The sequence below is a fragment of the Tenrec ecaudatus genome, chromosome X (assembly GCF_050624435.1).
Source record: "Tenrec ecaudatus isolate mTenEca1 chromosome X, mTenEca1.hap1, whole genome shotgun sequence".
Classification (NCBI taxonomy): Eukaryota; Metazoa; Chordata; class Mammalia; order Afrosoricida; family Tenrecidae; genus Tenrec; species Tenrec ecaudatus.
The window spans coordinates 120,322,912-120,343,574 of NC_134548.1; the positions used below are offsets into that span (position 1 = coordinate 120,322,912).

The window sequence follows — 20,663 nt, forward strand, 5'->3', positions numbered from 1 at the left end:
GTGAAGAGGCTTTTGAACCTGGCTAGAGTACAGCACTGAGATGCTTTATGAGTGGCAGGTATCTGAGGCGGAAAAGAGAAAGAGTTAGATTGAAAGCCTGAGGGGCCCTGCACATTAAGTCATCCATGTCCCCAGCTAACAATGTCTCCATTAGCCTGGCTGAGATGCTTGAGGACACTCAAACAGGTGTTCAATACTATGGAAAGGGCAAAGGACCATGAAGGTCAAATTTCTAAAAACTTACCACGAGGCAGGAGAAAAAAGCATTTGCCCTTGTGTTGATGCTAGAGATGTTATTTCAGAAGGTTGCAGAGAAGCCTGTGATAGCTAGGAGTGCGCCTCATGTGACTTTCAAACAATACATCGCTAGGGCTGCTCTGACTAAAATGCTTCAGTGAAAGTTTAGATTGTCTGAACAAGGCAGTCTCTCAACTTCCAGTAGTTTATTACACTTGAATGGGAAGATGGGGAGAGGGGACTTCTCTGGATTAGGAAACAGAGGGAGTCCAAAGCATCTGAACTGCTTTTCCAATTGACCCAAGGGCCTCAGTATACTTGTAGATATGAACCAGGCTCAAAAGGGAAGCTTTAAGTGTTGGCTTTGGTACATAGTATGCTAAGTAGAGCATGTGTGTCATAGTTTATCAAAGAGGTTTGTTTCATTGGCAACAGAGCTCTAAGTATCTGCCAAGTAAAACCATCAATCTGTTATTGTAGTCAACACAAAGATGCAGCAAGAAGGGGCAATGATTCCAACCCAAGCTACCTTGTCTCTGTAGAGGTATGGGGTCTCAGAAGGACTAAGTGAAAAGTTGTGGCACGACAGTCACCTCTATGGGATTAGTAGGCAGAAAGGGCAAGCAAGGTCAGTTGGATGTCCCAATGACTCTGACTGATCTGAAGGGGAGGTGCTTGGGAACATCATTATGTATTTCTAGAACTCCATAGTAAGAAACAAGATAAATCTTAACATACATATTGTGCCCTATTTAAGGGGTCAAGAGACCTCCCACAAAATCACCATGAAATGCCAGTTTATATGTACTAAAATGCATCTTATCAGAATATGGAAAATAATAAGTGTTGGTGAAGATGTGGAAAAACTGGAACTCTCATATGTTGGTGATGAAAGTGTAAAATGGTACAGTCACGGTGCAAAATAGTTTGGCAGTTCTCTTTTTTTTAAGTGAAATATGAACACGAGATGGCCATTTTTGTTGTTGTTTAGGTGTAAGTCCCCATATACAACAGAATGAAACATTGCCCATTCCTGTGCCATATGACCATATGGATTACCACATGATCCAACAATTCCACTTCTAGGGTACTGTCATGGTTTGAACTGTGCCCCCTGAAAAAGCAATTCTCGGTGGTTCTCCATTGCTTGGTAGATATCTAATGATATAACCTGGCAGTTATATTTTGATGCAGTCACCCCCAGATGATGCAACCAGATACGATGAGTTGTAAAGGAATAGTTTGGGATGCAATATCTTTATTATTATCCCTGATCCAATATAGGAGGAGTACCCTTGGGGTATGGTATGCATCACCTTTCATTTAGCAAGATATAAAAGGAAAGAGAAGTGAACGGAGAAACAGGGACCTCATACTGTCAATAAAAAGAACCAGGAAGGGGGAGTGTGAAGAACCGGGAGGGGAGTGTATTCTTTGGAATTGCTCAGGCACATGGAGCTCTACAAGGAATTATGAGCATATAGATGTTGAAAGAGAGGAGCTTCCCCCAGAGCTGACAAGAGCAAAATCTTCTCTCAAAGTCCTTAATTTCTGACTTCTAGCCTACTATACTGTGAGAGGACAGATTTTTGTTTGTTTAAGCCAGTACTCATTCACTGTCATTGAGTCGATGCCGACTCATAGTGACCCTAAAGGACAGTGTAGAACAAACTCTTTATGGTAGTAGAAAGCCTCGTCTTTTTTTCTGTTAAAGCCAATACTTTGTAGTATTTCTGTTATAGCAGCATAGCAGCATTAGATAACCTAGACAGGTATATACCTAAGAAAATTAAATACAGAGGTGCAAACAGATACTTTATTTTAATTGCAGCATTATTCACAATAGAAAAATAGAAAAAGAGTAAATAAGCCAAATGCTCATCAACAGATGAATGGGTAAACAAAACATGCTATATATACACAATGAGCTATTACTCAGCCATAAAGTGAAATGGAGTTTTACTGCAGCTGCAATGTGGATGAACTTTGAAAACATGATGCTAACTGAAATAAGTCAGACACAGAAGGACAAATATTTCCTGATTTGATTCATATGAAATATTTAGAGTAGGCAAATGCATAGAATCAAAGTAGATTAGTGGTTACCAGGAGCTGAGTGTGTGGGGAGGATTGGGCATGACTTCTTAAGAGGACTCAAGTTCCTGTTTGGGGTAGTAGGAAAGCTTTGGAAATAGAGAAGAGTGATTTTGCACAGCAATGTGAAGATAGTTAATTACATTGGCTTGTGCGCTTAAAATGGCTCAAGTGGAAACTTCTGCATGTATTTTACCATGATAAAAATACTCTTTTTTAATAAAAGGAAAGAAAACTTCCTGCTGTCCCAGAACTGGAATAACAGTAGCGCCTATAATAGAAGATAATGAGGATTTGATAGTCTGACACACTTTTGAAACAATTTTATTGGCATATAAGTCACATATAAACCCAGCAGTTCAGTCATATTAAGATGCGTTGTACAATCATCACATTTTACATGTTTCTTGTATTCATTGTTATTAGCTCCCCATTTCCATCCAAAAAGTTCTTCCTGGCCACACCCCCAAGAAATCATTAATCCAGTTTCTTAAGAGATGAACCAACAATCCTTGTCCTGTTTTCTTTTGTTACTTTTAGATCTGAAGGAGCCATCCCCGAGCCCCTTTGCTGAATCTTAATAGAACCAGTAGAGTAGGGGAAGAGCCACTTATGGACAAAGAGCCTCACAAACACGCCAGGGTGACAGTGAGGATAGATGGTGACTTTTCCTATTTATTGATGGGTTCATTTCTCTTTCTCTGTCATTGTAGAAGAAAAGATTTTTGATAAGAGATCCTGCTCCATTATCCCTGAGTTTGGAGAGTAAGCAAGCTCTTTAAATTCTTTCTGTTTTCCTTCTAGTTTAAAATGTTCAATAAAGGGAAGAAGACTAATATCATAGATTCTATGCTTCGGATGCTGGAGCAATATTCTTGCAACTTGGAAGATTTGATTCGGGAACGAACTGAGGAGCTGGAAATTGAAAAACAGAAAACGGAAAAGCTTCTCACACAGATGCTACCACTGTATGTGTGAACACCTGAGGAGTGTGAATCCTTATAACAGTGTGTTCTATTGAAAAAAGGGGAAAATTATCCATCAACTAACTACTCCCTCCCCATGTCCGGTACCCTCTCTGCTCCCAAGTAGGTTTGAATCACACCTTCAAATCAAAGAGAATTGGAAACAAAGGAGCAGAACACACCTCCTAGTTTTCTCCTGCCTGTGGATCTTGCTGGCCATTTATGTTATGGGTGCCTTGGTCTTCCTACATGCCACTTCCTTTCTTGGCTGGGGAGTTGACCAATTTTTAAAAAGCAGTTCTTTGAGCTCTTAGAGGAAAGTGGCAGGATTGTTTTTCCAAGATCCCCCCCACCCACCACCACTCTTAGTTGAAAACCTCGCCTGTTGCTATAATTTTCAAAATTTCCAGGGCACCTTATCATGTTATAATGTGATCTTTTAGGTGATAATTGGCAAAACTTGTTTCATGAAAAGGCAACCACCTGGGAACATTCCCCAGGGGGTGAAGATAGAAGTTTACTCAGCTGGAAAACTCCATGAAGACATGAATGATGTCTTTTTTTGTGTCTGCTGTCTTCCAGCGCCTGGCAGTGCCTAACACATTGTAGGCCCTCAAAATATATTTGTAGGTGAAATGAACAAATAATGCTTCCATCTACATCGCATTTTATGCCTTATCATTTCCTGGGCAGAGGTTTGTGGGTGGGTGGGATGATTTTCTAGCAAGTAGGTGTGGCATGGAAAGATGCATGTATCTTTGGATAAATAACTGTTTACTTTTCAGATCTGTTGCTGAATCACTGAAAAGGGGATGCACAGTGGAGCCCGAGGGCTTTGACTTGGTCACTTTGTACTTCAGTGACATTGTGGGTTTCACCACCATCTCAGCCATGAGTGAGCCCATTGAGGTGGTGGATCTTCTGAATGACCTGTACACACTCTTTGATGCGATCATTGGCAGTCACGATGTCTACAAGGCAAGTCAAGTGGCAGGGAAATATATCCCAGAGTGAAGTTTTTCTATGCAGTCTAAGGCTTATCGGTGTGTATTGCAAAATTAAAGCATTCAATTTGATAGAATGCTGAAATTTAGGAATTGAAATTTAAGCAGTACACTGCTTTCACTGGTATGCCATTGGTAATCAAGGTCAGGTAGAATGCATATCATTTCACACTTTAGAAAAGAACAACTCTCAAACCCAGCAAGAAATGGATGGTCAGATTTCTTTTTAAATCATTTTATTGGGGGGTCGAACAATTCTTATCACTATACATCCATCCATCCATTGTGTCAAGCACATTTGCACACCTGTTGCCATCATCACCCTGAAAACATTTGCTTTCTACTTGAGCCCTTAATATTAGCTCCCCATTTTCTTCCTCCATCCCACTTTCCCCCTCCCCCATGAACCCCTGACAGTTCACAAATGATTATTATTTTGTCATATCCTACACTGTCTGACATCTTCCCCCACCCACTCCTCTGCTGTCTATCCCCCAGGGAGGAGGCAATATGCAGATCATTGTGATCTGTCAGATTTCTTTTGTGTGTTTTCCTAGAACTGGAATGAAAAGGGATTTGGGCCAAGAGAGTTGCACTTTGGTGGCTTAAGTACCCTAAGCATAGTGTAACTGTGGTGTACTGGGCAAGGCAGGGAATAGGGAAGTATTGGTGTTTTGCCCATAGTTGGTAACTGCAACAAAATTATTTTGGGTCAAATCTGTGTAGATATAATATGTGTTACTCAAATCTAATCTGATTCTTTGGGCACCATTGTTATACAGGATAAAACTTTGGCATTACACCAGGTAGCTATTAAGCTTGAGGCTCTTTGGGCTTGTTATAGAATAAACAAATACCCACTTATTGATCTGAGGGCTCAGGAAATGCTTTGCCATCACCCCTCTAACCTGTCAGTCCCCACCCTTCTTATCAATGTTTGCAGAAGATGAGTAGAGAACACATGACCGATTCACTCATTGAGGTACTATGCTTCCTTACCCTAAATGTTCTATGTATTTTGTCTGTAAGCAGCAAATGAGTAAAAATCTCATAGTTGTGTAGGAATATTTCTATGTTGTCCGCACTTGGATAGTTGTCTTATTGATGGAACAAGATGCCCCAGGCATCCCAAACTTTAGACAGCTCCTCTGTCCCAGGCACCAAGGTAGCACAGGAGAATGAGTAGCTCCATTCATTAGATCCTACACAGTAGCCTGAAATGTTCCAACTCTGAAATCACACACAGCGCAGTGTGTTTATCTCAGATTAGACAGGGCCCTTTCAGGTCAGGTAGAGTGCCTTAGGGCTAAGGCAAGTCACTTAAATAGAGCTCAGAAATAGACATCATACCTGTCAATCAGCAGGAGCTGCAAGCTAATCAAGAAGTACAGAGGGCAACCATGATGGAGGAAAAAAATCCATGGACTCAGAATACCTGTCTTAACTTGTTGAACTCCAGCAATCTGAATAGATTTTTTTAAAAAATCACTGAAAGCTAATTCAGTTGAAACTAAGTTCAAAGATGATTTACTGTGGGCAGTAAAACAGCCACTGGTTTGATCAGTCTCTGCAGTTGGGGATTCTTAGGGGTGAGGGCATTAGGTATTTCACGACTGGAGTTGAGAGCTTGTGGGTTCTTCCCAGGACAAAACAGCGCTCTATGAATCTAAAAAAATGGAATCTAAGTTGTCCGTCCTATTTAGTGAAAACAACACAGTGCAAAGAAATTAAAAATTGAATGACAGTGAGTCACTAAACCTGTTTGTGTTTTCATTTTCTTTACCTGTAAAATTAGAATCACCTCCCCTGGCACTTGCTAAATCTGCAATGGAAGTGAGAAGGCTACTGCACAATTATGAAGCTGTTTTTTTAATTTTTAGCTTCAGTTCTCCTTCCACCCCTATCTCAGCCAGACTTAACTTCCATGTCACTTCTGACCTTTCTTTATGTTGACTTATGCACCCCACCATCCCCCACAGCAGTCCCCTCACAAGACCACAGTCTTCATGCATCCTACTCTTTGAATCTCATCCACGTACAAGAAGGCACCTCCCAAACCAAATTTTATTTTCAAAGTTAGAGATTTAATTTTTTTTAACAAAACAATGTAATACCTTCAAAGTACTCTCGATAATAATGAATACATTTGTCAAATCTGCGATTCCATTCTTGGAAACACTTTCCAAACTCATCCATTTGGATGGCTGACAGTACCTCCCTCATTTTTTAATTCATCTCTTCTACGTAGTCAAATCACTGTCCTTTAATGTCCCTCTTCATTTTTGGGCACAAAAAGAAGTCACACTGAATGAGGTCATGTGAGTAAGGTGTATGGGGCAAGAGAGGCATACTGTTTTTTGTCCAAAACTGGCACACTGTGATGGCTGCTTGAGCAGGTGCATTGTTCTTGTGCCACAAATCAGGTCTTTTTATGGTCCTAAAAAATCTTTTCAGAACCTCGGAATACAATGCTTGATTAACATTCTGACCAGGTGGAATGAACTCCAAATGCACTACATGTCAACATTTTTGTCCGTTTGGGAAGTTGATGGACATCCAAAAAGAGGTTTGTTATCAATCGACATTTCACCTTTTTTGAAATGAGAAAGCCATTCATGCACTTGCGTTTTCCCCATAGCGCTGTCCTTGTAACTGGGTTAGACACAACAACAATTTTTGCAGCATTTTTACTGAACAGGAAACAAAATTTCACAGCTGCACTCTGTTTTCTTAAATTGGCCATCACAAAAAACGAGGTTCAAGCAAAACTGATTTCACGAAACCATTCACTGTGCCCCGAGAAAACCTTCCCAGGTGATGCCACCGGGTGCACTAATTCAGAGGGAGTTGCTTCTCTATCGGGAAAAGTGTGTACTATGAAAGTTTCGCCCAGGGGAGCATTTTCCTCCCCCCCTTTTTTGTTTTGGGCATCCCCTTGTACTTGGGGCTGAGGTGTTAACCTCCCTGCTGCTGCTGGTCTGGCAATGAGTTTTCTTTTCCATATAGTATTTTTTATTATAACCATTACCATTCTGTGTGCAGGCTTATTTGAAGGCATGTTTTCTCATTGCATTTAAGTAAGGAAAACCCTGGATAAAATTACTGTTATTGGATATATAGAAAGTCATGATGAGGGAGAAGCCTGTTGCTACTTATTAAACTTCACTCTTTAGAAATGAGTCAAAGGTCGGCCATAATTCTAAGGTTGATTTCAACACATACTAGTTTGGGTTGGTGGTGGTAATGATGATGGTGTTGCTGGAGTTCATGGTAGTTGGTGATAGCTTGCATGTGTCATGCATCAGACAGTTATTAAATGTTTTGACATACAAGGGTAAGTAAAAAAATATTACCGCAAAATAATAGAAACCTCTATTAAGGAAAAAATTCAATGTGAGACTAGTTTTTCTTGTCATATCCTTCATATAGGTCTGTACACTTCAGACAGTGTTTCTGCCTCTCAATCCTTCCTCCCAGTACCCCCTAAATTCTGTGCTCTTCTATTTATACCATGTCAAAATGGCAGTGTTGGTGTATTCAAGTGATCGAAACCATGTTTCTATTAAATGTTCTTTGAGTTTGGGAAACAAAAAGAAGACAACGGAGGCGAGAATAAGGTTGTTGGGTGGATGGGGTAAGTCTCTCAGTGAAATTCTTGTAGGACAGCTCTTGTTACCCTCAAAGAATGAGCAGGTACATTGTCATGATGGGGGAAAAATTCATTGTCACAACTTTCCTGGCCCTTTACTCACTGTTATAGTTTTCCATTTTCTTAAAACATCTCCCTATTGAACCCCTCTGATCATCCTGAGGTCCCTCAGAACAATCTACTCCTTGGGAACCCACCTCTGCCCCCAAACAATTGCCATAACCTTCTGCATCAATCTTTCTGCCTTGAATATAACTGGATGGGGAGGTCCTCTCAGAAGTTACTGTTGTGATTGGACCTATTGTTTTAAGGCACTCTAAGAAACGTGTATTACTGAGAGGACTTGTCTGCAGCCATCTGCCAATTGCAGAACCATTCCTTTGGTTTTTCCTGTGGCCTTCAATATTTTGCTCACAGATTCCTTCACATTGCAATTGGAAGCTTGACTTCTTTCTTCCCTTCTTCCTTTTGTCAGCTTGGGTGTGTTTTCTAACTCCAGGCCTTTGCATATTTCATTATAATACTTTATTTTCTTCAGTTACTCTGGGACATATTTTTATCTTTTTTACTTCATCTCGCTCCCCCCTTCACTTTAGCTACTCTAAGTTCAAGAGAAAGTTTCAGAGTCTCTTATGACATCCATTTTGTTCATTTCATTCTTTCTTGTCTGTTTTATGACCTTTTGCTTTCTTCATGTATTGTGTCCTTGGTGTCACCTCACAATTAGTCCAGTTCCTCCACCATTAGTGCTTAGTACATCAAAATTCTTCTTGAGATGGTTTCTAAATTCAGATGGGACATGTAGTTAGGCTCTTGTGAATTGCTTTAATTTTCTTTGGCTTCAGCTTGAACTTGCTTATGAGTAATTGATGGCCTGTTCTGCAGTCAATCCCTGGTCCTATTCTGATAGATGATATTGAATTTCTCCGTTGTGCCTTTCCATAGACATACTTGATTTGATTCCTGTGTATTCCATGTAGTGAGGCACAGGTTATAGTTGTGTTTGTGCTGTTGAAAAAATATTTGCAATGAATAAGTTTGGGGCTTGCAAAATTATATCATGTTTCCTCTAATGTCTTTTTTTATCATAAAGGCCATAATTTCTTTAAAACCATTTTATTGGGGGCTCATGCAACCCTTATCACAAGGTAGAATTGGGGTCATGATAGTGGTGGGGAGGAAACATTAAAGAACTAGAGGAAAGTTGTATGTTTCAACAGTGCTATACTGCACCCTGACTGGCTTGTTTCATCCTTGTGACCTTTCCATAAGGGGATGTCCAATTTCCTACAGATGGGCTTTGTGTCTCCACGCTGCACTCCTCCTCATTCACAATAATTTTTTTGTTCTGGGTCTTTGATGCCTGATACCTGATCCCATCGATACCTCATGATCACACAGGCTGGTGTGCTTCTTCCATGTGGACTTTGTTGCTTCTCAGCTAGATGGCCGCTTGTTTATCTTCAAGCCTTTAAGACCCCAGATGCTATCTTTTTTGATAACCGGGCACCATCAGCTTTCTTCACCACATTTTCTTATACACCTATTTTGTCTTCAGTGATTGTGTTGGGAAGGTGAGCATCACAGAATGTAGAGACCATATTTTCAAATATCAAACCTTTGTTTTTCTTTCCAACCTTCAAATTCTAATTCTAATCACCAGTAACTATCAATACATCCTGATTGAAGGGTTGATCAATTTCAGACTACAGAAATAGGTAAGAATCATCAATTTTTTGATATTAGTGGAGGGTGCATAAATTTGAAAAATAGTTATATTAACTTGTTTTCATTGTAGCAGTATGGATATCATCCTATCACTGACAGCCTTGAACTTCAGGATAGAATTTTAAATGTTCTTTATGACAATGAATGCTTCAATGTGTCCATTTTAGCAAGGAGACCATATGATTTTCTTTTTAGGAGGGGGGGGTGTGCTGAAAAAAAAAGGGCCAATATCAGTTCATCTCAGCTCACTGATGCCTAGAATATTGACTGTAAGCATTCCATTTCATTTTTATGACTTCCAAATTCCCTAGATTTATATTTCATAGGTTCTACATTCTGCTTATATATGGATGTTAGCAACAGTTTTTTTTCATTTTGAGTGATGCTACATCAGCAAATTAAGATCCTAAAAGTTTTCTCTATCCACGTAATTAAGGTCAAGTTTATTTTGAAGAAGCTGTTCTTCCCTTGTTCTATATTGAGTGCCATTCACCCTGAGACGCTTATCTTCCAGCACTATAGCTAACAATGTGTTACTGCTTTCAGAAGATTTTCACTGGTCAAATTTTTTTTTTAATATAAATAGATATCCTTTCTAGTCTACCTGAGTCTGGTAGATCCTCCTTTCCAGTCTACCTGAGTCTGGAAGATCTATTGAAACTTATCCACCATGGGTGCCCCCACTGGTATTTGAAATATTGGTGGGATAATTTTCAGCATCACAGAGACACCCAAGTCACCACAATATGACAACATGACAGATGAGTGTCTAGTGGTGTAGATCAGGAGCACATATTTCCCTTTTTAAATGTCTAGTAGTCAACAAATTTAACTGTCCCCTGAAATTCAGCTGAGTGCCATTACTGTGGAGGCAGAAGAAGGAGAAAGGTACCTGGCAGTTAAAGATTTAGTTCTCATACCTAATGAACCTATGAAATAAGTTCCAACATATTAGCAAGTGAAACCTGAGGGAGTAATCTATTTTGCCTTCTCTCCCTTTCCCTTCTTTATAATCTGCCAAGGTTTCCCTAACTTGTTTACCCCAAATCATCAGAATAAATGCTTTCTAGGGGGAGGTTTTAAGATGTCCCAGGGACAACCTAGGGACTGTTCCAGAAACTTTCCCCTTTTCTCTTCCTAGAGGTATTGCTTGGAGGCTGATTATTTCTCTGGTATCACCCAGAAGTCGAGGAAATATACATTTATCTCAGATTTCTCAGTGTAGGGCTTAGACATTGTTTTTAGTATGGTTCTAATATTCAGCCTGGTTTATAAATGCACACACCTCTCTGTTTTATGAGAGGCTCCATCATGTTCCTAAAGCCCTGTGATTATTTTGCTAATCCTGTTTCTCTTGATTCCCAGGTGGAGACCATTGGAGATGCCTACATGGTGGCCTCAGGCCTTCCAAAGAGGAATGGTAGTAGGCATGCAGCAGAAATTGCAAACATGTCCCTGGATATTCTGAGCTCCATGGGCACCTTCAAGATGCGGCACATGCCAGAAGTGCCAGTTCGAATTCGAATAGGCCTGCATTCAGGTAACAGCCATCAGCTAAAACAAGAGAAGACATACCTGGTGCCTCAGGGAACAGTAGAAAAGGGAGGGAAAGGGTAGCTCTCTTCTATTATGATTGGCAGATGAATTATTCAGAAATCCAGTCCTGTGCCTGCAGTCCAGGCAGTCCTTTATGCCCGCCCAAGTTTTCTCTTTTCAGCACCTGCCTTACCCTAGTGGACATCAAACTTCCTTCTAGGTTCTGAGCTCCCGCAACTTACATTCCTCATTAGAGCCAATGTTTCCATGTTTCACTATGCAGTAATGTCTATAGGTACATACTATATTTAGAATAATTCATGTAGGTTTATTACTCAATCTTTATAAAATTGAATGTGAATACTAATTACTGGGCATCTTACCTCCTATCCTCATTTCCTCTTGCTTGAAAATCTTCAGTAAATCTTTCTTTCTAGTTTCCTTCCTATCTTGCTGTACACATTCACAGCTATCTTGACAGAGACCTCACCTGATATCACAGATGTATGGCCTATTCCTTCCTTTTGTCCCCCTCTCCTTACTCCTCTTCTATGTGCTTTACTCTTCTAGGGTCGCTTTCTTCCTAAACGTTTCATTCCTTTCTTACCAAACTTCAATGATCAAGCTCAGTGTGCCCCTTTTGTTTCACTATACACTCCCTGATTATTCTAAATGCAGCCTGGCTTTAATCCTCAGTACAATTCCAAATTCTCATCCACACTTACCTCTCTGCGGCATTCAACATTCTTGACAATTATCCATAAAACTTCCCTGGATTGGTTTTGATGCGTGCTCCCTATCTCTGAATACTTCTATGCTTCCTTTACTGGTTTCTGAAGTGTATTGAGCCAGGTTGACTAGAGAAACAAATCCAGTGACACTCATATATGTGTAAGAAAGAGCTTTATATCAAGAAGTAGTTATATATCAAGAAAGAATCCCAGTACAGCCCCAATCAAGTCCCTAAGTCTGATATAGTACACAAATCCCTCTTCAGACTCATGCAGCCACAAGCAATGATGCAGAGTGCCGGAAGATCACAGGCTGGTGGGTGCAGTGTTGTGTCAATCCAATGGTGGTGGAAGCATCTCCAGGGCTGTTTCAGGTATCCATGTGGCTCATCATAGGAAGGTAAAGGCAGAGAGAGAGAAGGCGTCTCGCCTCCAGCAAGTCATTTATCACGACAGCACCTCCAAATGAGGTCATCAAGCTGTGACATTTTTGACAGGCTAAACTCCACCCAGATCTTTGTAGGGGTGCCATGTTGGCACAAAAACACCTACTGTAACTATCACATTCAGCTTTCCCTATTCCCTAATTGTGGCTGTGTCCATATTTTCTGCAAAATCTCAGAGGTGCAGTTCCCTTGTTTTTAGTATGTCCCCATGTCTGGACAATTTCTCAACCCATTCCAACCTGGTTTTTGTTTTCTAATACTATTTGAGAATTCCTTAAGTCTCCATCTGTTGCTTAAATATTGGTATTCCCCAAGGTCTGTCCTTGATCCACTGGTACCTCCCTCCCTCCACCACCGCTTTCTCCCAAGTGATCGAATTGCTTTATCGTTTAACTACCATGTGTTAGTATGGGTTGACTAGAGAAACACATTCATAGACACTCATATGTGCATAATAAAGACCTTTATATACAAGAGCAATTGAATATTGAGAAAGCATCCCAGCCCAGTCCAGATCAAGTCCACAGTCCAATATTAACCCATATGTCCAATACCAGTCCATAAATTCCTCTTTAGTCTCACACAACCATAAAATATTGCCGAATGCAGGAAGATCACAGGCTGGTGGGCGGGAAGTCTTGTGGATCCAGTGGCGGTAGACCATCTCAGCACTGGGAAGGGTCTCCACGTGGCTCCTACAGCTCCCAGGGCTCTGGCTGCATTAGAATAGCTCCATATGGCTCGTCGTCAGAAATGTCTCACAGGGAGTGAGTGTGTCCCACCTCCAAGTGAGCTACTTATCTCCTTAGCATCTCCAAATGAGTTCATCAAGCTACAACCTGATTGGTAGGATAAACTCCACCCCTTCACTCGTAAGTCTCAAATTGATGCCAGATTATGTAACTGCCACATACCATTTCTATGAGGATAACTTCAAACTCTACAGTTTCAGTATAACCTTCTTACTTAAGCTTCAGCCTTGAATATCAACCTCCTTGCGGGCAGTTTCACCTGAATGTTCTACATATATCTCAGACTCAGTACATCCACAAGAAAATTTTCTTCCTCTGCAAACTCCCTCTTCTATTGTGTTTTTGATTCCAGTACTTAATACCACCATACATTCAGCTACACCAGATAGAACCCTGAGAGGAATCCTTGATTCCTCTTTCACTGATTCCTACCTCACCCTGACCTCCAATGTGCAACCAATTATTAAAGTCCTGTGTATCTTACCTTTTGAAATGTTTCTTACATCTATTTTGTCACTGCTTGATACTCATGTCCAAGTCATCATCATCTCTGGCCTGGTTCATTTCAATATCTTCTTTCCTTTTTCTATAAATCCTTCACAGTCAGCATTACTTGTGTGCACTTCTCTGTCCTTGCATTAAACTAGATTGCAGGAACCTGATCTTAATCATGTTTATATCCTGAATGCTTAGTTTATAGGAGACTTGTTTTTAACTTGAAAAAAGAAAAGCACCCCTCTCTCAGTTGTGTACTATTTTTACTTCTTCAACCCCAATCAGCACATATCTTCTTGGATGGTTCGTGTTATTTGTTGTTATTAGGTGCCTTTGAGTTGATTCCAACTCATAATGACCCTGCGTACAACAGAATGAATCACTGTCTTGTCTTGCGCCATCCTCACAATTGTGGTTATGTTTGAGCCTCAACATTTTGCATTCAACATCTATCAAACTTCAAGCCATTTCCCCCAAGAAATCAGCGTAAACTTACAAGTCCATGCTGATTTCCCCAAGATAATTCCTCTGACATCCAAATCTGTTGTTTTGTAATGATTCTCTTTTACCCCACCCCCTTATTTTCCCCTTCATCTTCACCTCCTTTCCAGTACATTACACCTCAATTCCTAAGTCACACCTAGCTACCTAAGACTTCCTTGATCTTATTCCCTGCAATTTTCAATACACTGTATATGTTGCTCTTTAGAATACAAGGAAAAAAACAACCCCACTTGCATCACGGAGTCTTATTGTTCAAAGGTCACCAATGACTCTATGTCCTCCATCTTATTCAGATCCTTAAATGAACCTTGCCTCCAATATCTCCTCTCCTCCCTGAACTAGGAAAGCCATTTGAGCATATGCTCAGTCCCAACCATAAAACAGTGATTCACATTCTTTTCTCTATTCAAATCCGACCCGCTTATCACTATTCAAATGGAATTCTATCTTCTTCACTAGACGCATCTCTAGTCAGTCAGGCCTTAATAAATGGTCCCCCAATTTCTAAACCAGTGGTTCTCAACCTTCCTAATGCTGCAACCCTTTAATACAGGTCCTCATGTTGTGGTGACTACCCAACCATAAAATTATTTTTGTTGCTAATTCATAACTGTCATTTTGCTCCTGTTATGAATCACAATGTAAATGTCTGATATGCAGGATATATTTTCATTGTTACAAATTGGACATACTTAAACATAAGTAAAACATAGTGTTAATCACAACAAAAATGTAATTATATATTTGGAAATATTTATGTGTTTCCGATGGTCTTAAGCAATCCCTGTGAAAGGGTCATTCGACCCCCAAAGGGTAGCGACCCACTTGTTGAGAACCACTGCTCTAAACTACTATAGAATTTCTGTCTGTTCTATTTATCTTGCCTCAATGATATATTGTTTTGAACTGTTGTTGAATTGTTTCCTCTTTGGGAGTCTCCACTCTCTAGTTAGACTATAAACTCCTGGAAAACTGAGAACATGTGCTCCTTAAAAAAAACAAAACAAAAATAAACAAAGCAAAAGCCCTTTGGTGCCTAGCTCAGTGTTCAAGGAATGTTTTTGAATGAGTGAGAAGAAACAAAATGAGAAAACATTAAAAACCATTTCTTAACATATTTTGTAGTTATATTTATTCTCAGCAGGAAAAAAACGGTAGAAACAAAATACAGAATTACTTTTATGATTTCGAGAAAGAGTACAAATGTTTAGCTTGGCAATAAAGCGGACACCAGAGAGGTGAAGGTAGAGAGCTTTCTAGGTACTCCTGAACTTTGCAGGTTGGCTGCTGAATTTTGTCCTGTCCTGTCTACCCCCTGAGCACCACCCTCAGGGAAATCAGAAACTTTTCTCGAGTTGTCAACAGTGCTCTTCAAAGCCCCTAACATGATGATGGGCAGACAACTCTTACTGATTTTCAGAGTTTTGAACTGCTTTAGGGATAATTCTCTTGGTAGACCCAGTTTGAGAGACAGATTGTCCTGTGAGATGCCCTCTTTCCACCCTAAGGCTCAAGAATGAGTCACATGTGCATCTATGTTTGGATTCTGAGTCCTTACCCAGACCTATCTGGTTTGGATATGATACTGATTTGTCTCTGATACACATGTTGTGTGTAACAGTTACGTGGTACAGAGATATAAACCTGCACAATTATAAACTCACTTTCTGATAGGGAAAAGTATTCATTGCTCATTATAAGACTTTATATTGCCAGAGCTATTTCATGGGAGCTTTTATCCATTCATGAAGCTACATCCCTTCCCTTTGCACTGTTCCTCTATTAGCTTTGTGTGCACACCTGGTGACTGTAATCCCACCCACTATTCACTAGGACCGGTTGTGGCTGGAGTGGTGGGCCTCACCATGCCTAGATACTGCTTGTTTGGAGACACCGTAAACACTGCTTCTAGGATGGAATCAACAGGTTTACGTGAGTACCTACTGAGGGAAGGATAAGATGGTACCTTCCTGCTGTATGGAAAGTGATTCTTCCCAGATGCAGGGGAATTATAACAGAGTCCTTGAGGTCTTAATGTTTTTAAAGGAAAAATAAAAGATGATTCAAGAAGGTTAAAATGATGTATCACACATTTTCCTGGTCTCCAATGGTCAAACCAGCAGGGGGTGTTGTTGGCTTTAACATGTACCTTTCTCCTTCCAGAAATAGAGCTGTAGCTAAGAGACACTGAACCTTAGCCAATCAATGTGATCAAAACAATACAAAAGGTCCTTTAGGGAATATAGATATATACCAGGCTAGTGGGTTTGAAAAAGAAAAAAAGAACTAGATAAGGGGCTGATGCTTTCAGTTTTTCAACAGGTTAAGGAGACAAACCTAGAGGCAGCTGCCACCCAACTGGTTGCTATTTGCTGCTCTTATTCCGTTTTTGAACTAGTTAAGCTTTACCAAATAAAAAAACCACAAACAAGCACCAAGTCAGGTCCAAGAAACCTATAGGGCAGGATCGAACTGGCCCTGTGCCCCGAGATGGTCCTTCTTGATGGGAGTAGAAAGTTCCATCTTTCTCCCACAGAGCTTCTGGTGGTTTCCAACTGACTTTGTGATTAGCAACCTAACTTGTAACCACTATGCCACCAGGGATCCTGGCTTCACCAAACACTCCCCTTGAATTTACCAGGCATTAATCCCTCAACCTAAGGCGCTTAGAATTCTGCAATAATTAACTAACTTGCCTGTCTGTAAACCCCTTAGTATCAAAACAGGCATGGCATCAGCAACAGCATTTCTTCCCCTCTGCCTTGAGAAGAACGCTGTGCAAATTGTTTTGCTATTTATCCGTGGCTGGGAAACTGCTGGCTCAACTGTTCCTTGGTTGTTTACTGCCAGGTTATATACTGCCACTACAAAGGCTACGCTAGATTCTCAATGTGCCTTTTACCTACATCATGGTTAAACAAAGCAATTTGTTTATGCTGTTATCGAAAAAGTGTAGAGAACATTTGATTAAATCTACGGTTTTCATGGATTTTGTTAAAAACAAAAGAAAATACTTAAGCCCTTAGCAGCTTGAGCTCTGGCAGCAACTAGGCAAGATCAGCTCTTCCTAAACGTTAGCCATATCCTCCAACTAGTCCCTGATGATATGGTGGCCTGTAGCACAGTGGGTGGTGCCCTGCCTGACCCCAATCCCCATCACTCATGTGCAGAAACAGGCTTGCACAATGGGTCTAGTCTTTGTCAATCTAGCCTAAGGAGCCATGATTAAGGAGGCAGCACGGAACTTAGAAGCTGTTGTCAGAATAAATTTTCTGACATCTGGGAAAGTCTTCGAACTTCACACACATGGAAGAAGCCAGATAAGTCGTCATCCAGGACCTGCTGCATGCATCTGACTCTGCATATGACATTGCTCTAGAGATGCAACCCAAGATGCAGTGAAATCGATCATGGAACTGCAATGCAGATTTGGCACAGTGCTCTGGCCTGATGAAAGCTTGAAGAAGATTGAAGTCATATTCTGGTTTGCACCAGGGAAACCCAACCACATGTTCACATTAGAAATATAGGGTTTAAGGCAGAAATTGATTGGGATTTAAGCAGCACCCTTTTCCAGGGATCAGCTAGGAAGAACAAAATGGGGTGAATCACCCACATCTGGTGTTTAGTAAGCACTGGATATGCAAGAAAGGCTGTGTGAAGAATCCATACAAACGTGCATACAAAGGTGGTATCTTCCTTAAATGAGCCAGTTACTGTACTCTTCTGGAAGCGAACGCTTCCTAAATATGGCATTGACCTCCACCCCTGTTTGAAGGTCTATAAAAAGGGACCCTGTAACATCATAGGAGCTATGATACCACGGTGTGATGTCTCACAGCCAGTGAGTGAGTCAATTCTGACTCATGGTGATCTTATAGGACAGGGTAGAATGGTCCCTGTGGGTTTCTGAGCCTGTGACTCTTTACAGGAATAAAGTTTCATCTTTCCCCCATGAGGATTTGTACTAAATCGGTATAAAAAAGACATTTCATAAGTATGTCCTACGCAACCAGTTGAATCCACTGAAGTTCTAGAATGGGAGGGACTAGTGACTCACCCCTAAGTGACCCTCCTGACCACGTAATTGTATGGTGAGTGGAATGGACTATCTGTTTCCTTTTCAGCTATGAGTTTTCCACTAGTAGGATTATTCTACTCAAAGGCTCACTAAAGACCAGCTACTAGTGAGATGGCATGCAGAGGTTGGGCTACAGACATGTTGGCTTGGCACATGGCTCTAAGGAATGTAAGACCCTTTTCAGCCACAACTTCCTATTCAGAAGATATTCGGTTCTAAAAGAGAGATATTCTCAAGCACGTGTTAGAATAAACCTTGACTCAATCTCATGTCATCTTCATAAGCCAACCTACTTCAGGAAGGTCGAAGATCTTATGATGGATAACAAATTATTGTTCTTTACCAAAAAATTGCATTTTGGATCTCAATAATCTTTTAATGTTTTATTTTCTTATCGTTATCCATGTACAACTTTTATCCCAGGTTGAGGTCACTGAATAGAAGATGCATTCCTATCTGCTCACAGCTATATGTACCCAATCAAAGGGCAGCTATGAATGTACCAAAAACCAAAACAAAACCCCCCAAATCAAGACCTAAAGCCATCGCCACAAAGTCAATTCTGAACCCGGAGGACAGAGTCGAACCGCCCCGCAGGTTGTCCGAGGCTGTAAATCTGTACAGATTCCGACAGACACATCTTCTCCCTGTGGAGTGACTGGGGTTCAAACTGTCCATGTTTCGAGTTCAGTTCAGCCCAGCACTTCACCCTTGTGCCGCCAGGGTTTTCTACAAACTCTTGATTGCCACGAGTCCTAGGGTATTTCACACTGAAGCTTTAAGTCTCACAATATTAAGAAAAGTTGGATTAGATACGTGTGGGAAAACTCCCTTTTGTCTTTCAGTGGGGCTACGCAACAGTTAGAAGTTCACTTGTAGCAGAAGTCAGTGAGAGAAACTGCTGGGGCCAAACTTTCTTTAAAACAGGTCACGTTTCAGTGGAAAGCCCAATGGCAATTGCCGGCTTCTTCATCTCAACCCTGGAGTTAAATTAACACCTTGCTATTGCATGGCCTCTCCTCTAAGATAGTGTCTAGGAGGCTGATAGGTGTTATAGATCACGTCTTATTTGGGCCTGGTGAGAAAGGACAAGGTCCTGTGAAGCCCAGAATAGCCCGCTCTCTTGCAAGGACTTCTGTGAGGGTTTAGCTCATTTAGGAATGGGAGCTTTTATTAATCAATATTGTCTCATTGATTCTACCTCACAGGAACCAAACTCACGTCATGCCTTCTCTTGCAGCTTGCCGCATTCATGTCAGTCACAGCACTGTGACAATTCTTCAAGCTCTGAGTGAGGGCTATGAAGTGGAGCTCCGAGGAGAGACAGAGCTCAAGGTATCATGTCCCTTTGTTGTTTGAGCCAAACCACTTGGACACGCCTATTCCTGGAGAGGCTCGGATCTGTTGAAAGAGTTTATCTGCGAGACTGAGACTTGGAGCTATAATTTAGGCAGACTTTCCGCAAGCCATGTTTGAGGGTTCGAACAGGTGGTTCCCTTTGAGCTCTGTTTTCTTCTCTTATGACCATGCTGGGGATCAATGAGACGTCTTCAGCACTTTTCCGAGTATGAGTAGGACCTTTCTCTCCAGAAGAACAGCCCAGAGTTTGACTTTCTGATATGTTGCCCACTTACTTACGTTGTCCAACTTCCGTATTGATTACTCTTTGGCAGTGACAGAAACTGCTCAGGAGGCTACCATATTGGGTGTATTAGTCTGGGTACTTTAGAGAAACAAATCCACAGAAAATCATGGATAAGAGAGAGTTTTATTCAAACGTTAAGTGTGCATCAAGAAAACATCCCAACCCAGTGCTGCCCAAGCCCACAAGTCCAAAATTACCCATTAACCCATATGTCCGACACCAATCCACAAAGTCCTCCCCCATCACACAAAGCAGATGCTATGATGCCGAATGCAGGAGGAAAGCCAGTCAGTGAACGTGTAAGCATCTCAGCACTGGCAGGGGTCTCCACATGGCTGCTCCAGCACCCAGGGCTGCATTGGGGTAGGTCCATGTGACTTCTCCTCAAGGATGTTTTGCAGGAAGTGAGCTTTGCCAGCTGAAGCAGGGAACTGGCTAAGGCAGCTGCATCCTGGTCCGACCATCAGAAAGCAAGAGACCTGAGAGCTCAAAAGGCGAGGCCCACCAAGCCATTTATCCCTCTGCCCTTCAATTAACCCCACATGTGTTTATTGGGCTAGTTGGCAAAATAGACTAACTACCTATTGGATATTTCTATACATTTGGGTTTTTATCCCCTTCCCAGTAACCACTTTTGAGGACGTTTTATATTCACCCTTGACCCACAGCTACCATAGAAATTTTACAGTTCCTCCCCAAGGTCTAAGGGGAGCTACATTTATTTATACAGAAGACAAACATTTTCTAAAAAATTCTTTTAGGGTTATTGCATGATTTGTAATGCAGGATTAGAATA

The 20,663-nt window shown here is 41.0% G+C and overlaps 1 protein-coding gene across 1 annotated transcript in view; it reads left to right on the top strand.

Annotated features, from left to right (window-relative positions):
- GUCY2F (guanylate cyclase 2F, retinal) overlaps positions 1 to 20,663 on the top strand; it is a 133,488-nt gene that overhangs the window by 106,631 nt on the left and 6,194 nt on the right. Inside the window, exons 12-16 of the mRNA XM_075539225.1 lie at positions 3,136 to 3,299; positions 4,082 to 4,274; positions 11,043 to 11,217; positions 15,975 to 16,073; positions 19,463 to 19,557. Of these exons, the coding sequence (XP_075395340.1) occupies positions 3,136 to 3,299; positions 4,082 to 4,274; positions 11,043 to 11,217; positions 15,975 to 16,073; positions 19,463 to 19,557 (726 nt within the window). The remainder of the gene's footprint in view (positions 1 to 3,135; positions 3,300 to 4,081; positions 4,275 to 11,042; positions 11,218 to 15,974; positions 16,074 to 19,462; positions 19,558 to 20,663) is intronic.